The following is a 22,528-nucleotide window of genomic DNA, read 5'->3' as shown; positions in this document are numbered from 1 at the left end:
ACATCATTGCCTTATCGAGAAGCGTACACTACTACGCTACTCACTATCTATCACAGAATAGATACTGAGTAGCGTAGCAATTCACAGAATTACGCGCTAGTAGATTTATACAACAAAAAAAAAACCGATAAACATGCAATAAATTGTTTCACTTATCCTAAGAGTGCTCAATACAAAATACGCAAAGCAAACTGCGAATATGGAAAGAAATATTTATATTTGGTTTTTTTAATTTTTATTTTTGTAATATTATAGACCCCTACCGGTATACGTACCCGCCAAAAGGAAAGCATTGCGTGACGAGCTAATAATTGTGCTGCGGGCGCCGACACGCCGGAGAGCAATGGTCGCAATCAAATGTAATATGTTGGTCTAGCAGGTTTAGTACGTACAAAGCAAGCAACTATCTGCAAATCACTTAGCAGTTGTTGACTTAGATGATCACAGATTATGGTATTCGACCATTGAATACGTGTGCAACGAACGTTGTGTACACAGAATCAAACTTGACCGCTTAAAATGCGACAAATGGTGAGAGAAACACGTTAAATCAGCCTTCGGACCTGCCCCTTACGGCAAATAAGGTTAGAACATTTCGAAATTATCAGCTCTGTGTCTCTTTCAACTTAAGATGGGTCCATACATCTGGCGCGTGCTTAAATATATGTGTAATGCCAGTTCACAACGGAAGGTGAAATATTTGCATTTTTTACGTACTTTGAAAAGCTCTTGCGTCGTTCACAATCATTTGCCCAAAGAAATTTTTACGCGAATCTGTAGACCATCCTTCTACAATTGGACCACCCGAAGCTTAATCCATTTGAAGGTTTCGCACATGGTGAAAATTAATTGTATTCACGAAGTGCTTTTAAGTGAAAGAAATACATGTCTTCGAAATTTAATTATTTTGCACCCAAAAAATGACGCAACATTCCCCCAAATCTACCCAATACACATTTACACATTGCACAAAACTATTTGAGTGTTTTAAAGACGGAAAAATAATTTGTTTTTGCATACGAGGCTTTTGAACTTGTTTAATAAAATGGTGCGTCAAATGACGATTTTAACGGAATTTGGTAATTTGCATTTTTCTTGAAATAAAAGGATATTTTGCCGAAAAAATTATCCAGTAGTTTTCATAACCTAGCCTATCTACCATAAAAATATGAGCGAAATCGAGTTTTCGACCCTTGCCGAGTTATGTTTGATAATTATGGGCAGGGACTCTTAAGTTGGAGAACAAACTGGCCTCAAACTTGACCCAACCACAGTGGCGCGTGATATGATACATGCTGCGCAATCTCTGCGAACATTTTGACATCGAGATTGGTGACATCAAGGGGCGAAAAAAAGCATCGTATCTTTCGTTCCTGGGAGAGCTTATCGAGAGCTGCGATTGTTGTTGTTGAAGCCCCTGTATGAGTGAAGATGCAATAAAATTTTGATATGTACTGAAATTCGTGGCTGTTTCATTTAAATTATCAGGGTGAACATCCCTGTTAGTATTCAACGTTTTTAAACTTTGTCTGAATGATTCTTGATGCAAAAAGAAAAACATTTCACAAGGCCACAAACTTGACCTAACATATCTATGTGCTTCCATGTTGATGCAGATGAGGCACCATTGGCAAATATTAAAATGGGTTGCCAAAGGTGGCCAGCAAAACCTTTAATACCAGGGAGGTCTGGAACCCATTATGTTGCTATGGTAACAATACTGGTATGATCATATTGTGGAGCACATCTACTAGAATCTCACAGCAAAGAACCAAGCATTTTTTAATCAAATTGGCTGAGATACCTTTTTTCATCATAGTCAATCAAAATTTGTTTGTTTATGACGTCATCACTTGACTAATTTGGACATTTGGACACTTGAATATATCTGGAACAAAAAGAGATATCTGAAAGTAGTAAACAGCATCCTTTATCTCGCGCAGACTACATGTTTATGTCTTAAATGGTTAAGATAGCAAAGATGCGAATTTCATCATAGTAGCACTTTAATTCTGCATTACAATCTACAACACTCGACTAAACTCAGCAGTTCGCTGTAGAAACTGATCGGTGCAAAGTACATTATCAGACAATTGCGTAATTCTTAGTGGGTGCTAAATTATCGTCAGTCATCAACGTAAAGGTTGACTTCGTCTCGTTCCATAAACACCCAAAAAAAGGACGAGTCCAATATCCAGCCATCTTGAAAAGATTATTGTGTTTTAAAACGCTTAAAAAGGTTTGCCTTGCGTCGAGGTTAATGTTACTATATACTATATTTCATACAAAGCAGTTAAATGATGATAACAAACTGTATACAATTTCTGTTATATTGGCCGTGCAAGTCGATAGTCTAGTGGTGCGTGCCCTACGCTGCTATCCAACATCGTGGGTTCGATTAGCAAGCAGACAAAAATGTTTCTACGTGCCCTTGAAATGGCGTCTACCATTTAGGAAACGAAAATTTGCGTCGGCACCACTTGAGCTCATAGAAAAGAGGGCCTTCGGTATTTTTAACTGCTTGGATAGCACTCCTGGTGACAGATCTGATTTGTGTAAATTACTCACTTCACTGAAATTAGCTGAAGTGGAATAGTTGGTGAAAGTGAAATAATTCGATTACTGAAAATAAGCACGAAAACGTGAGCATTGAGCCAACGCTCTTTACGATTTTATACGCAGCTATCAAAAGCAAGACCTTGTCACTTGCCCGTAATACCCTTACGGTAGTAACGTAAAATGAAAATCATGTCTTAGTTTGATTTCTTCATTCGCTTCTTTCACATTCCCCATAATACAGCTTGTTTGCCCCACAAATCTTGCATAATGCAAATGCTCTTTGAACACTGCACATTCCAAAGAGCATTTGAAAACTATGGTTTATTCAAAATTTGGGGAGCAAAAAAAGTGTATTATGGGGAACGTGAAAATAGCAAATTTCAGTTATTAGTTGGCTGTGACATCAAAAGTATAATTTTATCGCTGTAGTCACTGTCGGTGTGGCCCCTTCGGAGACGTGGTATATTGCCTAAAGAGGAACGACCACAAGTCCTAAGTCCAGACCAGCAAAGGCCAAGTTGGCCACAAAATAGACAAATGATGAACGAAGATTCTTGTTCGGATCTACAATGACAGTGCGATCAGAAGAACAAGAAGATGCTGGAGGTCACCGAGTTCAGAAACTAATTTCTTCTTTGTTATTATGATGTACACTTGTTGTATCTGTACTCGCCGTCGACGACTGAATTTTAAGAGAAATGGACCTTAACCGCCTTGTGCATGCTCGACATGTTAAGATACTCATAAAAGACTTTCGGAAGTTTTGAAGTCTCCAAGCATAGACAAAAGGATTCACTCCCGAGTTTGCCATGACCAACACAAATTGGATATCCCTCACCCAGTGGATGAACACGCAATTGCAATCGGTACAGAAGTTTATGATATAAATGCAAACACAAGACGGCAGATAACAGGCTAAGAATAACACTAAGACAATAACAAGCGTCTTTGTTATTTTCTTTTCCCACTCCATCGCTCGTTTCTTCGCCAAGTTCTCTTCTGAGCTGTCGTGCAAATCATCCCATTGCTTGACTTGAAATCGCAAATACTTGAAAATTTTTGCGTTTGTGAACATCAACACCACAAAGGTTGTAACTACAGCTGTGGAAGCGAATATAAATCGATATCGATTGTATCCAACAACGTAGTAAAGCAAGGAGAGCAAAATTGAAATAATCCAGACCACCATCGATACAAGCAATGCACGGGTTGGGTTTAGCTTGGTTCTGTAGATGAGAGGGTATGTAATTGCTACATAACGATCCAGTGCTAAGGCAGTTAAGCTGAGAAGCGAAGCAGTGCAAGAAATGAAGTAAGTAGTATGCATCGAGTCTTTAAAACGATCGTTTACCATTCCGAGTCCTTCCATTATGTGAAAGGCTGTGCCCAGAGGAGCGGTGACTACACCGACAACGAGATCAGCAAAACTCAGATTGGCTACGAAATAGTTGAACGGCGATCTTAAGTCTTTGTTTGGATTCAGGTAAACTGCGAGAATCACCAGGATGTTTCCAACTGTCGCCACGACAGTAGTCAACACAGTACAGGAAGTTGTTGCGAATGATAAATACGTTGGAGCTGTCGTGTTATCACACGGATATTTGCCCAGAAGAGACATTTTCCCTAGAAATAATGCACTGTGATGTTCGACTTAAAAGGCTAAAATAATTTCGAGAACTTGCGAACCTCAAGCAAAGTTTCTGTTTCACATGTTTTCACATTCCTGCACTTGGCGTTACGTCTGGCACGGTTTCAGTTTTTTGACTCTGTGTCGAAGGGCATGCTTTGCGCGCGTTTGTTTATGTTTTTGTTCTGCTGGAGGTAACCACTCTGAGGAAAATAAGAGACAATCTGCGCCCTTTCTTACAACTGAACGAAAGAAAAGTTGGCTTGAAGAATAGAAATGCATATTTTCAATAAAAAGAGGAAAGAGCCCCTCTTATAATTATAATAATCAAAGATATCGAAGGCTTCCTCATCCAAAGCCACCTACTTCACGACAGCGATTCAAATATAAAACAGAGACTGATAAAGTAAACTGAAGAGAATTGATGCTGTTAGTCTCTCTCCTCGCGGCCCTTCAGGACTAATTTACAATGCCTTTATGGAGGATGTTCGCAAGACTTCTTATTACACAGTTTACAATTAATTTTATTGTCTAGTAAGGAGGCGGGGGCCCTCGCTCGAGTCTTATGAAGCTGAACTGGCTTATATGACGTTAAAATGACCTCTAAAGAGAAAGATTTAAAAATTACAATTGCTGTCGGATGTAAGAAAGGATATATCCCTGGCGATAAACCTAAGATGGAGTTAATGACTGCGAACAAGAAATTGTGTGATTTGGAAACCTCGAGTACGTTTCCTGCTGAAAAGTGTGATGCATTGATGACAAGTATTCACGATTTAAAAAAAAAACACAACAAGCTCTCAGATGGTCCTATCGATGGCGTGATTGCAGACGTCAATCGTGAAAGAAATGATATTTGTGACAACCAGCTCCGCCTTGATGCGTGCGAACAATATGGTTGACGTGACACCCTCGAGATTCTATTGACATTGCTGACGATAACCCTACTCACAATCCTCGCCAAAAATCCTTGAAACACCCCTTTTCCCTGGACAGTGTTGAGATGACATTTTACTGTTTGACTAGCTACAACAATATTGTTGAATTAGCATTTTACTGTTTGACTGGTTACAACAAGTGTTCGGATGACATTTTAGTAAATTACTGTTTGACTGGCCACAACAACATTGAAAAAGGGAGGCGGACGAAAACAGTGCGAGAATTTTCAAAATGTTTCAAGATTTTTGTCCGTGATTGCAGTTGGTAATTGAGATGGCGGGGTTGGTTGATGTTTTCTCAGAGTCGAAAGATATCTGAATTGCACATCGACTTCCGGCAAGGAATGGACAATCCAAGATTATTGTTAAATTCACTCGACGAGCTACGAGGGACGAAGCCCACAATAACCGCAAGAAACTTAAGTCGAAACTATCTGCTATCTGTCCGAGCTCAACCAGAGACATCGTCCGTTAACCACAATGCCGAGATTCATACTAATGAAAGTTTGACTCTTTATAGGAAGCGTTTATTTAGCAGAATTTTAGAATTTAATAGAAATCGACCGTACAAATATCTTTGGACTAGCTAATGTAAGATCATGCTTCGCAAGTCTGACCCCTCGACTCTCCAACGTTTTGTCTCTTTCGAGGATTTGGATGACTTCTTAGATCGCACATCACAAAACTGTTAAATGTCTTAAATAGCTGTCAATGAGGAAAACTGTGAGTATTCTGCCCTTTTCTTCTCTTTCTGATAGGGACTTAAACCATCTTCTTGGGAACTGGTCTGTTCCAAATCTCGACGAAATCAATGGTCTATATAATTTGCTCCCTAATCCTGACAAAACAGATGAATCTGACCCAGAATTAATGCTTGTGTCTCCTCTTTCAGAATATTATTCTAACAAGAAGGTGAATAATCCTCTTAAGAAATCTGGCTCTAACTGATTTATCTTCCACTGTAATAATAGAAGTTTATCGAAGAATCTTAATCTACTTGAAGAAATTTTGGGTATGGATTCGCAGATATATTTAAGGACTAACTGAAACTAAACTTAACGAATCTTCTGTTAACAACTTAGAATAACTTAACTTAATAATAGTTATAACCTTTTCCGTTCTGACTCAAAACCAAATGCGGGTCGGACTACTCTCTACACAGATAATTCTTTACAAGTTATCCCTCGTTATGATATGGGTTTTGATATGGACCAATTAGAGTCTATATGGTGTGAAATTGAATGGAAAAATTAAGAAATCTACTATGTATATATAGGCCCCCTAATAGTAATCTTCTAAATTTTACAGATAAGTTAAATAATATTATCAAAGCTATTAATCCTGACAAGTGTAACCGTTTGTTAATCCGTGATACCAATATTGACTTTATGAAAAGTAAACTGTCATTGCCAGAGTGAAGAATATTTAGATATGCTATTTTCATATTGTTTTTGTTTTGTTTTTTTACCAATAATTACTAAGCCAACCAGTATAACCAGCTATACTGCTAACTCTTATTTTTCGTATCTACACCAATTTGTCTCATATAATTGCAGACCGGCCAACCCGTCAGAGTTCAAAATCTGAGGTGAACTGCAAGAAAATATGGAGATTCAGTGAAAAAACGTGAGATTTTATAAATTGCCTCATTTTATTCTCAAATCCATACAGGTTACATTTAACTGCATGGTACAGTTAGCAGTAGCTAAATACAAACAATCTGTGTGCTTTGTTATGCGCAGCCGTTGCGTTGCTTTCTTTGCTGACGCTTAAAGTTTCCCCCCGGGACACCCCGGGCATTTGAACATTTGAAGATTGGATCGTTCAAATTCCCGCCCCTCGGGCCAGAATGGTGTTTAAATGCCCTACCCTGTAGTCGTATTTGTCTGTCAAATCTTACTAAAGAACAATCGTCGTCGACTCCTGCCGTCTTTGAAAAAACACAAAGCAAGCCAACACATGTTTCGTGACCCTTTCTATGATGATGCCGTTTTTACCAGACTTGAGCTACTACAAATACACAACGTTAATATTGAAATTATTAAAAGTGACTTGAAATTGAATTAAGTAAGTCTGACAAGGTCAATAAACAAGTGTAAGCTTCTCTAACTTAGAAACACGGCAGAGGTTGTTTAACGAGGATACAGTATACTTATCAACAACAGAGCTTAGAGTGTTTACGACTGCATGTATTTTAAATTGTTCAGTGTCGGTTATTACCTCTAACAGAAAGGTACAGCTTAAACAATGAAATAGAGGTGTTAAGGATAAAAAGGACGAATTATGCAGTCAAATTGCTGGCCTTCCATGCCAAACAAAAACAGTTGAATAAGCCATGGACCACTAAAGGAATTCTTAAATCTATTGAATTAAAACAAAAGATGTACCGTGCACATTTTTAAAGTTATGATTTAAATAGAAGTACTGTATACAAAAAATAATAATAATACTCCAACACTTTGTCGCGTGTTATTAGTGAGAGTAAAAAAATAATATTTTAAATCTCAATTTGCAAGACATAAGGGGAATTTAAGATCTACTTGTAAGCTCATAGGTAAACTTATTCAGACGAAAACTAAAGGCCAGTTGCAGCCTACTAGGATTGTACATGGCAATAAGACCAACACAAAACCGCTTCATATTGCTGAACAATTAAAAAGGTATTTTGTAAATGTAGGCCCTAATCTTGCTAATAAATTAAGTGATGATCCAGCTATAAGTCCTGCTCTGTAAATACATTTTTCCTTTCTGCTTCTTTTGCTATGTCTCCATTGTCTGAGCTTCGAGTTTTTACTCTATTTGCAAATCTGGACGAAAATAAATCTGATATAAATATACCTAATAAACTTATTAAAATGGCTGCAAGCTCTTTGGCCTCCCCATTTACCAAATTTATAACGAAATCATCGAGACAGGAATGTGTCAGATATATTAAAAATTTCAAGTATAACCCCATTTTATAAAAACCAAAGTGTTTGTGAACCTGTGAATTGCAGGGCGCGTGATAGCTAACCACACGTTGAGCAACCCCCAAGCCTTATGGTCAAGTAAGAGTGCGTGTTCACCTCACAATGCTAAATGAGTATGTACAGCGTTAGAATCACCCGTTACCCTCAGTTGACGTCACCCTAGGAAAGCTTGCAGGAGCGAATTACTTCACGAAACAGGATGCAAATTCTGGATTTTGGCAAATAAAGTTGTCAGAAAGTTCAAGGCCACTAACCACCTTCATTACACCTTGGGGTCGGTATTGCTTCAACGTTCTTCCCTATGGGATCAGCTCAGGTTCCGAGAAATTCCAAACGTGCATGAGTAGAATCCTTGAAGGATTGGAAGGCGTTGAATGCAACATTGACGATGTCCTTTGTCACGGCCCTACCCAGGCAATACATAACAGAGGATTGAAAACAGTTTTAGACCACCTATCAGCAACAGGCGTGACACTCAATGTCGACAAGTGCATTTTCAGTGCGAGCACTCACCCCAGTGGAGTGTAGTTATGTGCAAACTGATAAAGAGGGCCTTGCCTTTACCTGGCATGTGAGCGATGCAGTGACTACATCGTGGGTAAATCCATCATTGCAGAAACAGACCACAAGCCACTGGTGCCGCTCCTTACAAAGCGTGCACTGAACGACGTCCCTCCTCAGATACAGCGTCTACGGATGCGCCTTATGCGTTTCCACTTGAAAGAAGTCATCCATGTACCTGGAAAGGAAATGCACGTGGGAGACGCACTATCTAGAATCCAGACAACCAGTTCTGAGTGTGAGACCACAATAAAGGAACAAGAGATGAACATATATCTCGACAGTGTACTTGACTCACTCCCTGAGTCAGACGTCAAGTTACTACAAATCATGGAGGCTCAAGATTAAGACCCCATTCGTAAGGAGATTAAAGATTATTGCCTTGGGGGCAGGCCTTTGGGGCTGAAACCGTATTGGTCAGACCGAGGAGAGCTAAGTGTAGTTCAAGGAATACTGTTAAGATCATCAAGAATTGTTATCCCTTCATCCCTGAGGTTAGAAGTCCTCGACAAGATACGCGAAGGACACCAAGGAATAACTAAATGCAGAGAGCGAGCTAAAAGTTCTGTTTGGTGGCCAGGTTTAAGTCGTCAGATACAAGATATGGTGGAAACTGTAAAATCTGTGCAAGGCACTGAGTAATAAGGCCAAAACCACTCATGCCAACTTCCTTCCCTGAGCGTACGTGGCAAATGACTACAACTGATCTCTTCAAACTCGATCATATCACGTACTTGATAGTGGTTGATTTTTTCTCTCGCTAAGTCGAGGTAGCCGCAATGAATAAGACAACCAAATCGTCTGAAGTTATCAGAGCGCTCAAGGCGATCCTTGCACGACACGGCATTCCAGAGGAAGCCAGGAGTGATAACGATCCACATTATGCCTCAGCAGAATTTACCCAATTCGCAAAGGACTGGGGATTTCAACATACAACAAGTAGTCCCCGTTTCCCACAGGCGAACGGCGAGGTTGAAGAAGCAGCAGTGAAGACTACCAAGTCTCTCCTGAAGAAAGAGAAATTCCCAAACAAGGGACTGTTACCACACAGATCTACCACACGTGCTTGTGGACACTCTTCAGCAGAGCTACTCATGGGACTGAAAATCAGAACCACTGTTCCAACTTTTCATAGAAATTTGGCCCCAAGTTGACCTGACGTCGGCAAGTTGCGTCAAAAAGAAGCAAAGAGCAGAGTAGAAATTGAGGACCAACTTCAAGCAGCGTCACAGACCTGTTCCGCTAGAGGCACTGCAACCCGGCACCCATGTGTACATTAATGACGGCAAAAACGCCGGGACAGTTACGGGAACAGTTGCCAGTGCAGCAGAAACACCAAGATCCTGCACGGTTGAGACAGGTAGAGGCACAGTGACGAAATCGATCACACATCACACCAGTTCCTGGCGACAAGCCGGAGATGCTCAGTAACAAGAAACCTGTGTCTGTAGACAAGCCACCTACTCCTGTGAAGTCCCTTCTTCAACCAAGCCTTCGCTTAGGTTGAAGGAGAGTTTAGGACTTGCATGATTCAGATATTGTTATATGTTCGTTTTAAATCTCAAACAAGATCTAGTCGTTGTTTCTTATAAATTTTGCTGTCTGAGATAAGAACCTTATGTTGTTGGTGACCCTGAAAAGGAGAGATGTCGTGTTAGCGTGAACTTTGGACTGTATAGAGCGTGCGCAATAGAAACTGGAGAGAGAAGGGATAAAGCATGTCAGTTGTTGATTGCCTTAGTTTCGTCCTTGGGTTCAATACAAATATTTTCTTTTCCTCTCAGAATATTAAAGACTTGGAATCAACTATAAATAAAGAACTTGTGAATGTTATAAGGTACTGCACGGTTAATAAGCTATCTATCAACATTAAAAGACTAGTTATATGATTATTGCATCACCTAGGAAAGAGGTATCTATTAACATCACTGTTTGTGATATTCAACAGAAAAGAGATACTAAGTATTTAGGAATTTTTATCGATGATACATTAAATTGGGATACCAAATACAGCATGTTAATAATCGATTAGCAAAGAATCTGGGCATCCTAATAAGCTTCGCTATTATGTCTCTATTAGTACTCTTAGGCAACTCTATCATAACCTCATCCACCCTTATATTTCATATGGTTTGATCAGTTGGACACCTGCAAGCCAAACTCGACTTCAAACTGTGAAAATAAATAAATAAATAAAAAGGGATTGGTCCATATTTTTTTGCTTCCCAAAGAGAAACTGCTTCCATGTATTTGCTAATTTATAGATTTAGGCAAGATTAAAAGCGGAGCTCCCGTTTCTAACCCCAGAAAGCAATAAAGTGTATATGGAAATAATAATAATTATTATTATTATTTTTATTATTATTATTTTTTTATCACTTACACTACATACAGTACTCATACTTTACTTACACGCATACACTACTTACAATACATAAATTACAATGCAATCACGCTGATTAGCATATTTACAATGCAATTTTCTATTATAGAAAATACCTTTCTTTTAAATACTCTTTGTTTTTTTGTTTTATAAAATTACTACTTTTTTGAAAAAAAAAAAAGATATATAAGTGGATAGAACCAAATAATAGGTATGAAATTAAACGTAAATTAACCTAAACATCAACAGCATATAAAATTACAGTAAAAAGTTTTCCTGTGATGAACAGTAGGAAATTTTGGAAATCTAAGACATCTCCGCGAAGACTTGTGCAGAAAATGCGATATTTGGCTATCAGTAGACTATAATTTAGGACTTGCCAATGCTTTGTCCTATCATGCCAGCCATATAGTATGTGACTTGTGGATAACGTTATTGTTTCATTTGTTTTTTGGTACCACCAGTCTTGAAACAGGATCCAAAAATCGATTGTTAGTGTGCAGTTTATTAGCAGGTGATGCAGCGTTTGTTCTTCTGTATTGCATAAGTTGCATAAGGGGCTTTCTGAAGTGCGCTCTCGGTAGAGTGTAGCGCGGGTTGGAAGCACGTTATGAATCACTTTATATTGAGACATTATTATTTTAACTTCATTTGGGACTTAAAATGGCATAAGATAAACATCCTGGATGGTACTTTCTGTAAAACCGTGGCGTAGAATTTTCGTTTCGGCAGTGGGAGGAACGAAGACGGTGTTTCAAAGAGAGGAGTAAAATAATTATGCTTCTGCATAAAGTACAAAATTAATCGTCATTAGTGTATACAGTTTACAGTGATCAAACACCTCTGAGTTGATAGCAGTAAACAAACAAGCCTTGCAAACAATTACTACCTGCTCTTGGAGCAAATATCGCGGAAGGCCTGTTTTTTTTTTTTTATTTACATCAATACACATATACGTTAATGAAATGAAATACATTTACACACATGTGCAGTTAGTAAAGGGAAACCCCCTACGCATGACATAATCATAACAACCGAATCATCTCTGATGAAGGGCTTTGCAAAACATTATTTAAGGACGGTGCCACCCAACAAGAGGAACATTTTCCTCAGGGTATGATTATGCAGAAAGGTATATCGTAGTCTGGGTTATTGGAATGTGAAATGAAAATAGGGGGTAGCCATGAATTTTTCGGAGATAATTTATCAAGTTTTTTCACAGTTTTTATCCGCACAAACGTTTAGTTGCAGTAAAACAACAGGAACGTAAAAGATCTCTAGAATAAATAGAAAATTGCAGCCGGATGATTCTATGAATGTGGTCTTTATCAAGAAGACCTGGGTCGTGTTGTACCTCATTGAACAGGCTTCAGGATTGGCCCAAAAATACAATAGAACAAACAAAGATAACAACGGATTTAGCACAGAAAACAATAAAAAGTACGACACTATACAGCCAATGAAATATAGCGTTCAGTAAGAGGTACGACCCTACGCCATTTTTGAGCACTTTGCGCACTTGCGCACGAATTCAATTTGTTTTCCCTTGGGCGTCATGAACAAATTTCATTAACCAAAAAAAGAATGTCAAGCACCTTCGTAACCGTCAAGAGATGCAGGTAATTTGTTGCTGAAATCAAAGAAGGTAGATAAGACCTGCTATTTCGAACTCCAACCAATATCTCTTAGCTCTGCGTTGCGAACGTTACTGCACTTAGCACAATTAGCAGAGCAAACAGAGTAGGGTTTTAGGTGAACATTCTTGACAACGCACCGTACAGTACTTTATACTGGGTTGCCATATGGCAATTCAGTCGAAAAACGAGTAGCATTTATCCTGTTTTTACACAATAGGGTCTTTCTTGTCACTCCCTGCTAAGTATTGTCTTTTTGTCTAGAGGGACGTATACAAAACATGGACCCCAGGTCCATGGACCACTTCATGGACCCGGTCCATGGACTCCCCCTATGGACCACCGCTCATTTTGCAAAGTTGCAAGCAGAAAAATCTTTAGACGAAGGGGAGAAGTGATCTTTACCCTTATCTGGGCAATTAAAGATGAATTGTCTCTAATTATAACACCTGAAAACTTCAGGCGGTTTCAACGGGATTCGAACCCGTGATCTCTGCAATGCCGGTGCAACGCTCTACCAACTGAGCTTTAAAGCCACTTAGTTGGGCCCAACCCCCGGGAGCGGGTCAATTTGTTAGGCTCATTTGTTCCGGTGAAGGGCTCGATGAATGAAACGAACTTATATTTGAAAAGCGGGTTACAGACGCGGGTTATGGAGCCACCAAATAGGTGGTATAAGTGTCTATAACAGGCTATTACTTAAATCAGTAGCCCATAACTAGGAGCGAACAACAGCCCTATACCACGGCGTTATCACATGACCGCGATTTATTTTGTGGATTGAATTTCCCGCTAATGAGACTCAGAAGCCAGATGACCTATCACAAAAAAACGGAATTGTCTTTGTCTTTTTGCAGAAAAGGTAGTCTATAAAAAGATCGTACATGGGCTCCTACCCTGGGTACCAGAGGCTTTTCATGCGCGGTTTCCGGTTTCGAGTCTTCAAAGTGACCCGCGCGAAAAGCCTCTGGACCAGAGCGCGATCCCTTTGATAGCGCCGAGCCAATCACAACCCCGCTTATTCAGAATCTGGATGTTTTGCTGATTGGTTCTTTGGAGATGTCGAATGTTTCAAATGCTCTGATTGGATAACGATGCCAATAGGCGCGTGATCAGGGACGCGGGTGGTTTGAAGGTGACAAGGATCGATTGCAGGTTTTTCGCTCTTTACCTTGGAAGATTCGAAATATCAAATGGCTGGATGAATTGGCTATGGAAAGTCACTGCTGTTCCAGTTACTACCTGGCATATGCCGCGCGCTCAATACAATGGGATATACGAGTTACCTGAAGGAAGCCATTAATTTAGTTATTTGCCCGTTGAATGCGCTGATTGAATCGCACATGAAGGAGATACGGCAGAGAAGCATTTCATGTACATGTCTTTCTGGAAACGACGCCGACCAAGGTGGCGCTTATAGTGGTGATTACTCCTTCGTTTTTGGCTACCCTGAGGCCCTTGCTCTTAACGAGAAGTGGAGGAAAATGATTCAGACGCCTGTATATCAGACCAATCTGTTTGGAATTGTCAGATGAGGCTCATGTAATTTCAAAACATGATGGTAAGTTTATATGTGTATCGTTATTTGTTTACAAAAGTCCTGTGTGACGATCTCGGAAAATTGTTTCACGTTGTCACCATTCTCAGTGAGTCTCTCGTGATCTATAAAGCAAAAAAAGCCTTTTTATCCCGCTTCCTGTAAACTACATGCAGCCGCAATACCACTGCGCTGAGTAGTGGCTATTAATTTATTTATTTTTCCCTAAGAAAAATGGGTGCGTAAGCTGAATAATATTATTGGTAAGATTTTCGGAAAATTAGACACATTTATTATGTATATATGTTTCGACTTAACAAACCTTTTGGTAAATAGTATGAAATTGCTGAATCCATAATAAATGTAAGTTGTACTGAAATCTTTCCATTTTGGTGTTGAAGAATTATTAATATCTTCTACTTGTTCCATTGCATTTTGTAATATGGTTTTCGTTTTAGTTTGTTTATTGAGTGTTTTTAAGCAAGTCGCGTGTGCAATCATTTTTTTTTTTTTTTTTTGTGGGGTTACAGTTCTTCTGGGGAGAAATGCAGTTGTCAGTTTCATGCGTGGAGAGGAATTGCTTTTGGTGATGAACTAATTTCTGTTCACATTTGCCCAGCGGTCTAAAAGGGTTTTAATGGAACGAAGTTTGTGGGTTCAGTACAACCCGAAATATAAATTATTGGAAATTGTACATTCTGGCTCGGCCGACGATTTGCGTAATTTTGGTAGTTGCCAAAACGCGGGGCCGGGGCCGGGGCCGGGGCCGGGACCGGGGTCGGGGTGTTTTTTTTTTCCTAAATTTTGTTTCATTTTGTCGTCATTCTCGAATGACTGTCATTTATGGTGGCAATTAGTCAAAAAAATTGAGGAACCTACGGAAGCTATGAAAGCTCTTAAGGGGCATTTTAGTTTTTCTTAAAATCGTACTTGATTTTTTGTCTTTCCGACAATCAAAGTTTCTTGTTCGAAATTAAGAGAATTTCCGAAATTGCTAAAATTGGACTTTATGGAATACACGCTAACTGCCAGACAGAGTCCCATCGTAATATTCACTTCGTTAAAAATAAAAAACAACAGTTCCACAGTTCCACGATGATCGTCACGCAGTCATGCAACTTTCTTTTTGCTTGTTTGTTCGTGTTGTTGTCAATGTTGTTGTCTGATTTACCACAAACGGTTTGTAGTAAAGTAAGTCGCACAGGAACTTGCTAGCCAATTCTATTCGGCTTCAAGGGATCGAATCCAATTTTACGAGAAAAAGCACAACCACACTCAGAACAATTTTGCGAAAACAAGCAACTGAGAACGTTTGCGTGACGACCATAGTGGAATTTTGCCTATGTTCTGTTTCGTTTTAATTGTATTGCGGAGACGTTTCTTACGCAGTAAACATTAAAATGTGGAGCTCAGCGAGTCTTCAGTGTCTCTAGGTGATTCGCACCTACGTACGAGGCACTACTTTAAGGCAAGGTCACACCACTGAGGATCCTGTAGATTTTCAGCTTTTTATTCGTACTAGCTGCTCGATCGACATGTCGTTGAACTAGTCGACTGAAAGGAAAATATTACAGAAGTAGATTATTAAATGTTTTGGAATGCCGGCGATAGGCTAAAAGAAGAATGCAACTGATTTCTTGAATATATTACAATTTGTGTCTTCTAATCTACACGATCTTATGGTTTGATTTCTTCTATCCGGCGGGTCTAAAACACAGGTCACATTCCACAGGTCACTCGTTGCAGATCATTGTTTTACCTTTTGGAAAGTAACCAAAACCCTCAATTTGGCTAACCCTAGGCCTAAGGTTGGTCAAAGTTAACTGAATAGAGTGTAATGTGAAGTGCTAGATTTCTATCCCATATGAACCATGTGAGCGTTAGCCCTACTGATGGAAATGGGCCCACACAAGGACAGAGAAAAACTCTGACCAGGCTGGGTCCCACTTCTAGCACTTCACATTACACTCTATTCAGTTAACTCTGTTTTAGACATATTCCCAGTTTACCCAGAGACATACATGGCGATGAAATTAGGAACACCACACCCTATTATTTTGGAAATTTTTAATAATTACATTTAATATTTACAATGGCGCAAGCATCGCTCCCCTAAATAACTTAATAGTGAAAGCTCAGGCCAATTATAATTTCAAGAAGTCTTTATACATTTAGGGTCCAAGGCCAAGATCAGAGATTGGCAGATCAACTTTTAAGCACAGAGCTGCTTTGTGCTTGAACCTTCTCCCAGACTCATTCAAAAATTCTCCTCATCCAGATTATTTTAAAATATTCAGAGAAAACAAAAGCTTCCCAAAAAACTATAAGTTTCACCAAAGCTTCTTGTAGTGTTTCTTTGAAGTCTTTAGACTTTCAATCATGATTTTTCAATATATGATTATTGATGTAAATTCTTAGCTTTTAGCTTTAACTTTAATGTAAAATTTATCCCGAATTTATTCTCTGTAAATTTCGTCCATTGCTTAGTTAGAGCAGGTCCACATCAGGACTTTTGTCTTGCCTAATTTTTGGAACGTTCTTTAAATAACCTATGCATATATATTCTTGAAAATACGCATTCTACAAAAACGTGAGCATTGAGCCAACGCTCTTTACGATTGTATAAACAGATATCAAAAGCAAGACCTTGACACTTGCAGGTAATATCGTAGTAAGTTAAACGCAAAATGCAAATCATGTCTTAGTATAATTTCTTCATTTCAATTTTCAGGTGGCTGTGACATCAAGAGTATGATTTTATCGCTGTAGTCACTGTCACTGTGGCCCTTTCGTTATTGTCACTTGTCGTCTCAAGCTGACCTTTAGACCTTTTACAACTTAGAATTATCTTGAAAGCCTCTCGGAAATTCTGCAGCCTGCATGCATACACAAGTGGATTAACTCCCGAATTAATCATCACCAGAAGTAGCTGGGCATCACGAATACAGTGAATAAAGACACAGTTGCATTTACTGCACAAGTTAATGACGTAGATACAGACACACGAGGGTAGAAAACACCCCAGAAATATTCCCAACACTATCACCAACGCCTTCACCATCTTCTTCTCCCATTTCAAAGCTCGCTTCTTGGCGGTGTTTTCTTTGCTAGTGTCATGCAAGCGGTCCCATTGAAGGACTTGAGCGCGAAAGGAACGGACGACTTTGAGGTGAGTAAACAGGAGAACCGCAAATGTCACTGCAATGACGGTATTTGCGAACACGAATCGATAAATGTTCAAGCCAACAGTAAAGTAAATGAGCGACATAGCAACTGAAACAATCCACACCGCAGCTGATATCGCAAGAGATTTCATCCCATCCAACCAAGTCACATAAACAATTGGATAAGTAACCGCTACAAACCTGTCAGTTGCCAGTATAATTAAGCTCAACAAAGAAGCCGTACAAGCAATGAAATACGGAAAGTACAAGTAATTCCCGATTTTGTCATGAAGAGGACTCTTTAGCCCTTCTGAGACGTGGTATATTGCCGAAAGAGGAGCGACTACAAGTCCCACATTCAGATCAGCAAAGGCCAAGTTCGCCACAAAATAGGTAAATGGTGAACGAAGATTCTTGTTCGGATCTACAATGATGGTGAGAAGGACAAGAAAATTTCCAAGAGTTGCGATCAAGCTTATGAAGATGGAAATTGAAGCTGTTGTGAATGACAGAGCAGTCGGTGGAGTAACGTTGGTACATGGGTATTCCCCAATGAGCGACATATCTGTAGCAGTTCGAAATAAAAGGACCTGGCCTTCGAAATTCGTTGTGTGACACAATAAACCGCTGGTCAAATTATTGTGCACATACAAATGTCTGACACTCGTTTCTCTCGAAAGGTACTGGGTATCACCCGACAAAAGGGTCCCAAAGTACTGGGTATCACCCGACCGTAGTATACTTTAGTACGTCCAACATTACGTACGTAAGCGAAAAAAGCTCGGGCTTGAGTAGGGGATACTGCTCGAACATATTTGTGCTTGTGTTCAGCTATTTAGATGAACCCAGGTTTTTACCTTATTTTCGTAATTGTTAGGTACACTTTTTGAGGACTGTTGACGGAGAAATAAGCTAGATTATTCGTTACTCTTTCCTTCAATCAATTCATTGGGTCGGTAAGTGCTTTCTCTTCATGTTTTCCTTCCTGATTTGCTTGCCTTATTGTCTTACATGTTGGAAAAATATCACCGTAATTCATCTTGCATTAAAATGTTGAATTCCATCACTTAATTTTTTGTCAGTAAATAGAGGAGTCGCTTGCAACACCACTGTAGTGTATCGATTTTAATAGATCAGAGTACTGTACTCTTACTAGACTTTACAAACCCTTGAATGTCTTAGTAAAATTATTACACAGTAAATGTACTTCAAGATCTATAACACTTAGTCTACTGTAAAACTACTAATACATGATGTAAAATTACAGCTCTTCAGTAGAAGTAGAAATTACAGTATCGTTGTACCACTATGAATATAACCTTGTTGAAACTACGGTGCACATACAGCAATTAACTGAGTTACTTGTCTGAATTTAGTACTTAAATGACGACACTACAACCACTACATTGACCTACGGTGTACTCCAATGAACACACTACACCACTATATTGACCTCTGCAGCTAGTTGTTGATCTGAACCCAATTTACGTATAAATTATTTGTTAGTAGCTTTTCAAATAATTTTGTGTCATTTTCGATTTACAGTTTGTAAACATTGTCATGGTAATCATGATATTTTGTCCCAGGAAAGTAAGATGTATTTCCCCTTGAAAATACAGAGGACACTCATGTGCTGTGATCATCAGTGCTCGAATGACGTCCTTTTCAGTCCAGTTATGGTTAGAGGTACAAGAGATATAACATTCCTTCAAATGGAAATCAATTCATGTTAATTGCTTTTGCTTCACCTAAGTTACAGAACATAACTATATATTAGATACCCATAATGCCAAGGCATCATTACATTAGTTAATATCCTTGTGATATTAGTCTTGTGGCTGCGTTACTTTCATTTTAGTTTTAAGTTTCTGAAAAGTAAATAATAAAACAAAGTAAATGGTTATTTTACGCCCAAAAATGCTATAAAATTACATGCAACTGACCTTCCAATAATGTTCGAGCAACAACTATCAAAATGTAAGTCAAAGAAACAAGTCTCAATCATTTAATATTTAACAATCTTTTTTTCCTTGCTATTTTAACATGCAATGTGAAGTGTTTTATAGTTTTGTGGTTTAAAGATAATTATGATGTTTGTGTGATATATTTTAGGGCTTAAAGAGAGGTGTAGATCCAATAGCTGACTTTGTGACTTTCTACGTTTTTAAAACCTGAGTTGGAAAATAGTGTTAACCTGATGGAGCTCCTTCACACTTTCAATTTCGAATGTCAAGTGACATTGAAGGACTTTTGTGATGCTCACCAGACTATGGCCGATGATTGTATTGCTAGTCCAATTAATAGGTTTTTAAATAGTTGTGAGCTGTAACTTATTCTGTCTTTTGCAGTAACTTATTTCTAAGTAGCATTATAGCAATTGGCACTAGCTTTTGTTAACGATTTTACTGAATGCCCTCATTTTGTGCAAATTTTAACAGTAGTATCACCGACCATCACCATTAGCCCAGTGGCAGTCTGGGCGACTGGCTACTGCTTTTGTTGCATATGAATGAACTCTACAAGACCTGCAGTGTTTGATAAGCAATACCAAGTTTGTGAGGTCTTAAGATTTTATTAGGTAGTACTAACATTAAATTCCCTTGTTTTTCCGAACATTCGTTTGCATTTACTGAGGGCAACATGTAATAAGACACCTGTCTTTGTCAATGGGGAGATTTAGTATCATGTTTACACCAAATGTCAGGCTAAAATTTGCGTTTTGCCAAAAGTCAAAGAAAGTTGTTTGATGTTAGCTCAATTCTTGCCTGTTGTCTACACAGTTATATGAAGTAATTTCCCAGAAGAGAGAGACAAGTTAGAATATGAGGAATTTACAGTGAAAAGTGGCAGCCTTTCACAACAGCTTTCACTTTGAATCCAAAACATATGTTAAGACGTTTATCAGAGTACTACTTTAAAAACTATCATGCAAATAAATGCATGAACTTGCTTGCCCCGCCATACCTTTCACTACCATGCAACTAAATTGTGGAATAACTTATGCAGCAGCCTAAAGCAAGTACCCATCCTCAAGAGTTCAAGGCATCCTAATTGCAAATGTTGAAAAATGATTTTTTTTTTTGTAACTTTTATTTATAAATTTAAAATGTAGACATGTCATAGGTTTAGGCCATTTTGAACTTGTAAATGACTATTGAAAAGCCCTAAGGGCAATATTGCTTCATTTAAGTTTGTATGTATCATATGTTGAGCTGCTATGATACGTTTGTGTCATGATGTGGTTTGAAGTATTTTATTGTATTCCGTTATCTTCGTCCATAGACAGGCTAGGCAACAGAAGAATACAATGTTCCCTACCGAGTAAAATCGCCTATCCATAGAAGAGGCCCTCCCAGGAGGGAAGGGGGTGTTTGCCTCCTTAATCCTTTAAATATTTGCTTGTGTTCCCTTGTTCACCAAATTACTTTCAAACTTGTTCCCAGCTTTTTGATCCCTTAAATTGTTTTTGCTCCCTTGTTCCCTAAAATATATCGAAATTGTTCCCCTGTCTCCCAGTTAAAATTAGTTATGCTCCCTTGTTCCCCAAAACCCCTGGGAGGGCTTCAGAGACGCCAATGTAAAATGTAAATGAGGCCAAAAGGATTTTTTAAAAAGTGAAGGAAGCAGACAAACAGATAAATTTGGTTTTCTCAAACATGTTGATAGAGGTCGAATTACCACTGTGAACGATTGGAAAGCTGACGTTTCGAGCGTTTGCTCTTTGTCAGAGCAAAATCAAATCATTTTGTTCTGACAAATGGCTAACACTCAAAATGTCAGCTTTCCAAATCATTCGACCTCTTTTAACCAAATTTTTCTGTTTCACTCTACCACCGAAGCAGAACCACAGTTTCTTTAGAACTAGAAGTTTGTGTACTGAGACAAGCAGATAACTTGTTTTCTCATATAACTTATGCTGTGCCGTTATGGAACAGAATACTTTCCCCCTGTCCTGGGAAAAACCAGCCTGTGGGTACAGCTTAGTGATTCATGACCATCCTTCGGTCAATCCAGGTCCAAGAGATCGGGTCATGCCTTCACAGCCTGCCTGACCGGCCAGTTGTGGCAAGTTGACCATGTAAAAGCACTAGCCTCTAGTCAACCTGTGAATGAGAGGTCCCTACACGACTTGAGACCCAACTTGGGACAGACCTCTAACAGGGATAGGTCCCTGACGATCCACCTTCAAAGAGTGTAGGTTCAAGAGGCCTCTTCATGACTCGTGAACCGATTTCCTCTATACTATATACCAATAAAACCTTTCAGGCCTGCCCTTGCTGGCTCAAAAAATTCACTCCAAAATCTTATAAGTAAGCCCAGCTCAAACATAGCACATAAGTGTGGTTTAGGTGGCCCATCAACATCACACGGTCAGGCAGGAAAGCATTTATGCTAGGGTTAGCCACATTGCAAGGCTAACTGGAAGGCTGGCCTTTCAGGGAAGTGCAATGTAGATGACCAGTGCTGTCTTCCTGTATAGTAAAAAGACACCACTGAGTGAGGACACGTATCTGTGTCCTGGAAATCTGATCCTCAAGGCCCTGGACGAATGCTTGGCAAAGTGCTAGAGTTAGGGTTAGTGTAGTGGAATGACCATTGTCGGTGTGAATTCAATCAAGAGACCAGTGCTCAGAGAAGGTTTGTACCGTACATATCCACTGTCTTTCATGGGACTGTCATGGGTGTGGTCGGATAGCCCTTATCAAAGTGCATTAGCATTTATGGTTGGTCTCCAGGGAGAGCTAACATCAGGGGAGTTTTGGCATTTTCTTCTAGGTATGCCAGGTCTTCCAGGGTGCACCCTGCCACTCCCGTGCACAATCAAGTGGGGCATCCCGTGGTGCAAGTCGCACACCCAGGGAAGGCTCTACACCCTAATCAAAAACACCTTTTTTGACCATAACTTCCCCTCCCCCCCCCACCCGTGATCCTCCAGATCCAGCTAGGGTTGTCTGCCAGTGTGAGACGCACCTGCCTGCCAAATTTCAGCATCGTACCTTAAAAGCCGAGGGTCACAATACATCACACTTATCTAGCCTACTTCTACTTCAAGTAACCCTGGCCTAGAAAGTCAAAAGTAAAGGTATCCCACATATCATATATCGCTAGAAAGGCCTCGCCGAGCTTTACCACGTGACGAAATTTGGCATCCTGTG

At 39.3% G+C, this 22,528-nt stretch overlaps 2 protein-coding genes, 1 long non-coding RNA gene and 1 other non-coding gene across 4 annotated transcripts; 1 reads left to right on the top strand and 3 right to left on the bottom strand.

The window, feature by feature from the left end:
• Positions 1 to 1,988: 1,988 nt before the first annotated feature.
• Positions 1,989 to 6,511, bottom strand: LOC137997595 (adenosine receptor A2a-like). Its single transcript, XM_068843669.1, has one exon. The coding sequence runs from the start codon at positions 4,175 to 4,177 to the stop codon at positions 3,176 to 3,178; it is 1,002 nt and encodes a 333-aa protein (XP_068699770.1). The 5' UTR covers positions 4,178 to 6,511; the 3' UTR covers positions 1,989 to 3,175.
• A 6,623-nt stretch (positions 6,512 to 13,134) lies between these two features.
• Trnaa-ggc (transfer RNA alanine (anticodon GGC)) lies at positions 13,135 to 13,207 on the bottom strand. Its single transcript has one exon. It is a non-coding gene; the product is annotated as a tRNA-Ala (tRNA).
• A 2,919-nt stretch (positions 13,208 to 16,126) lies between these two features.
• LOC137994969 (melanocortin receptor 5-like) lies at positions 16,127 to 17,967 on the bottom strand. Its single transcript, XM_068840546.1, has one exon. The coding sequence runs from the start codon at positions 17,933 to 17,935 to the stop codon at positions 16,952 to 16,954; it is 984 nt and encodes a 327-aa protein (XP_068696647.1). The 5' UTR covers positions 17,936 to 17,967; the 3' UTR covers positions 16,127 to 16,951.
• A 161-nt stretch (positions 17,968 to 18,128) lies between these two features.
• Positions 18,129 to 20,584, top strand: LOC137994968 (uncharacterized). Its single transcript, XR_011122229.1, has 3 exons — positions 18,129 to 18,328; positions 18,918 to 19,058; positions 19,485 to 20,584. It is a non-coding gene; the product is annotated as an uncharacterized lncRNA (long non-coding RNA).
• Positions 20,585 to 22,528: the final 1,944 nt, after the last annotated feature.

The sequence above is a fragment of the Montipora foliosa genome, chromosome 3, assembly GCF_036669935.1.
Source record: "Montipora foliosa isolate CH-2021 chromosome 3, ASM3666993v2, whole genome shotgun sequence".
Lineage (NCBI taxonomy): Eukaryota > Metazoa > Cnidaria > Anthozoa > Scleractinia > Acroporidae > Montipora > Montipora foliosa.
This window is presented reverse-complemented; position numbering and strand designations above follow the sequence as displayed.

Bases quoted from the DNA above. Each gene is read 5' to 3' on its own strand.
- LOC137997595 (XM_068843669.1), bottom strand. From the start codon at position 4,177: ATGTCTCTTCTGGGCAAATATCCGTGTGATAACACGACAGCTCCAACG.
- LOC137994969 (XM_068840546.1), bottom strand. From the start codon at position 17,935: ATGTCGCTCATTGGGGAATACCCATGTACCAACGTTACTCCACCGACT.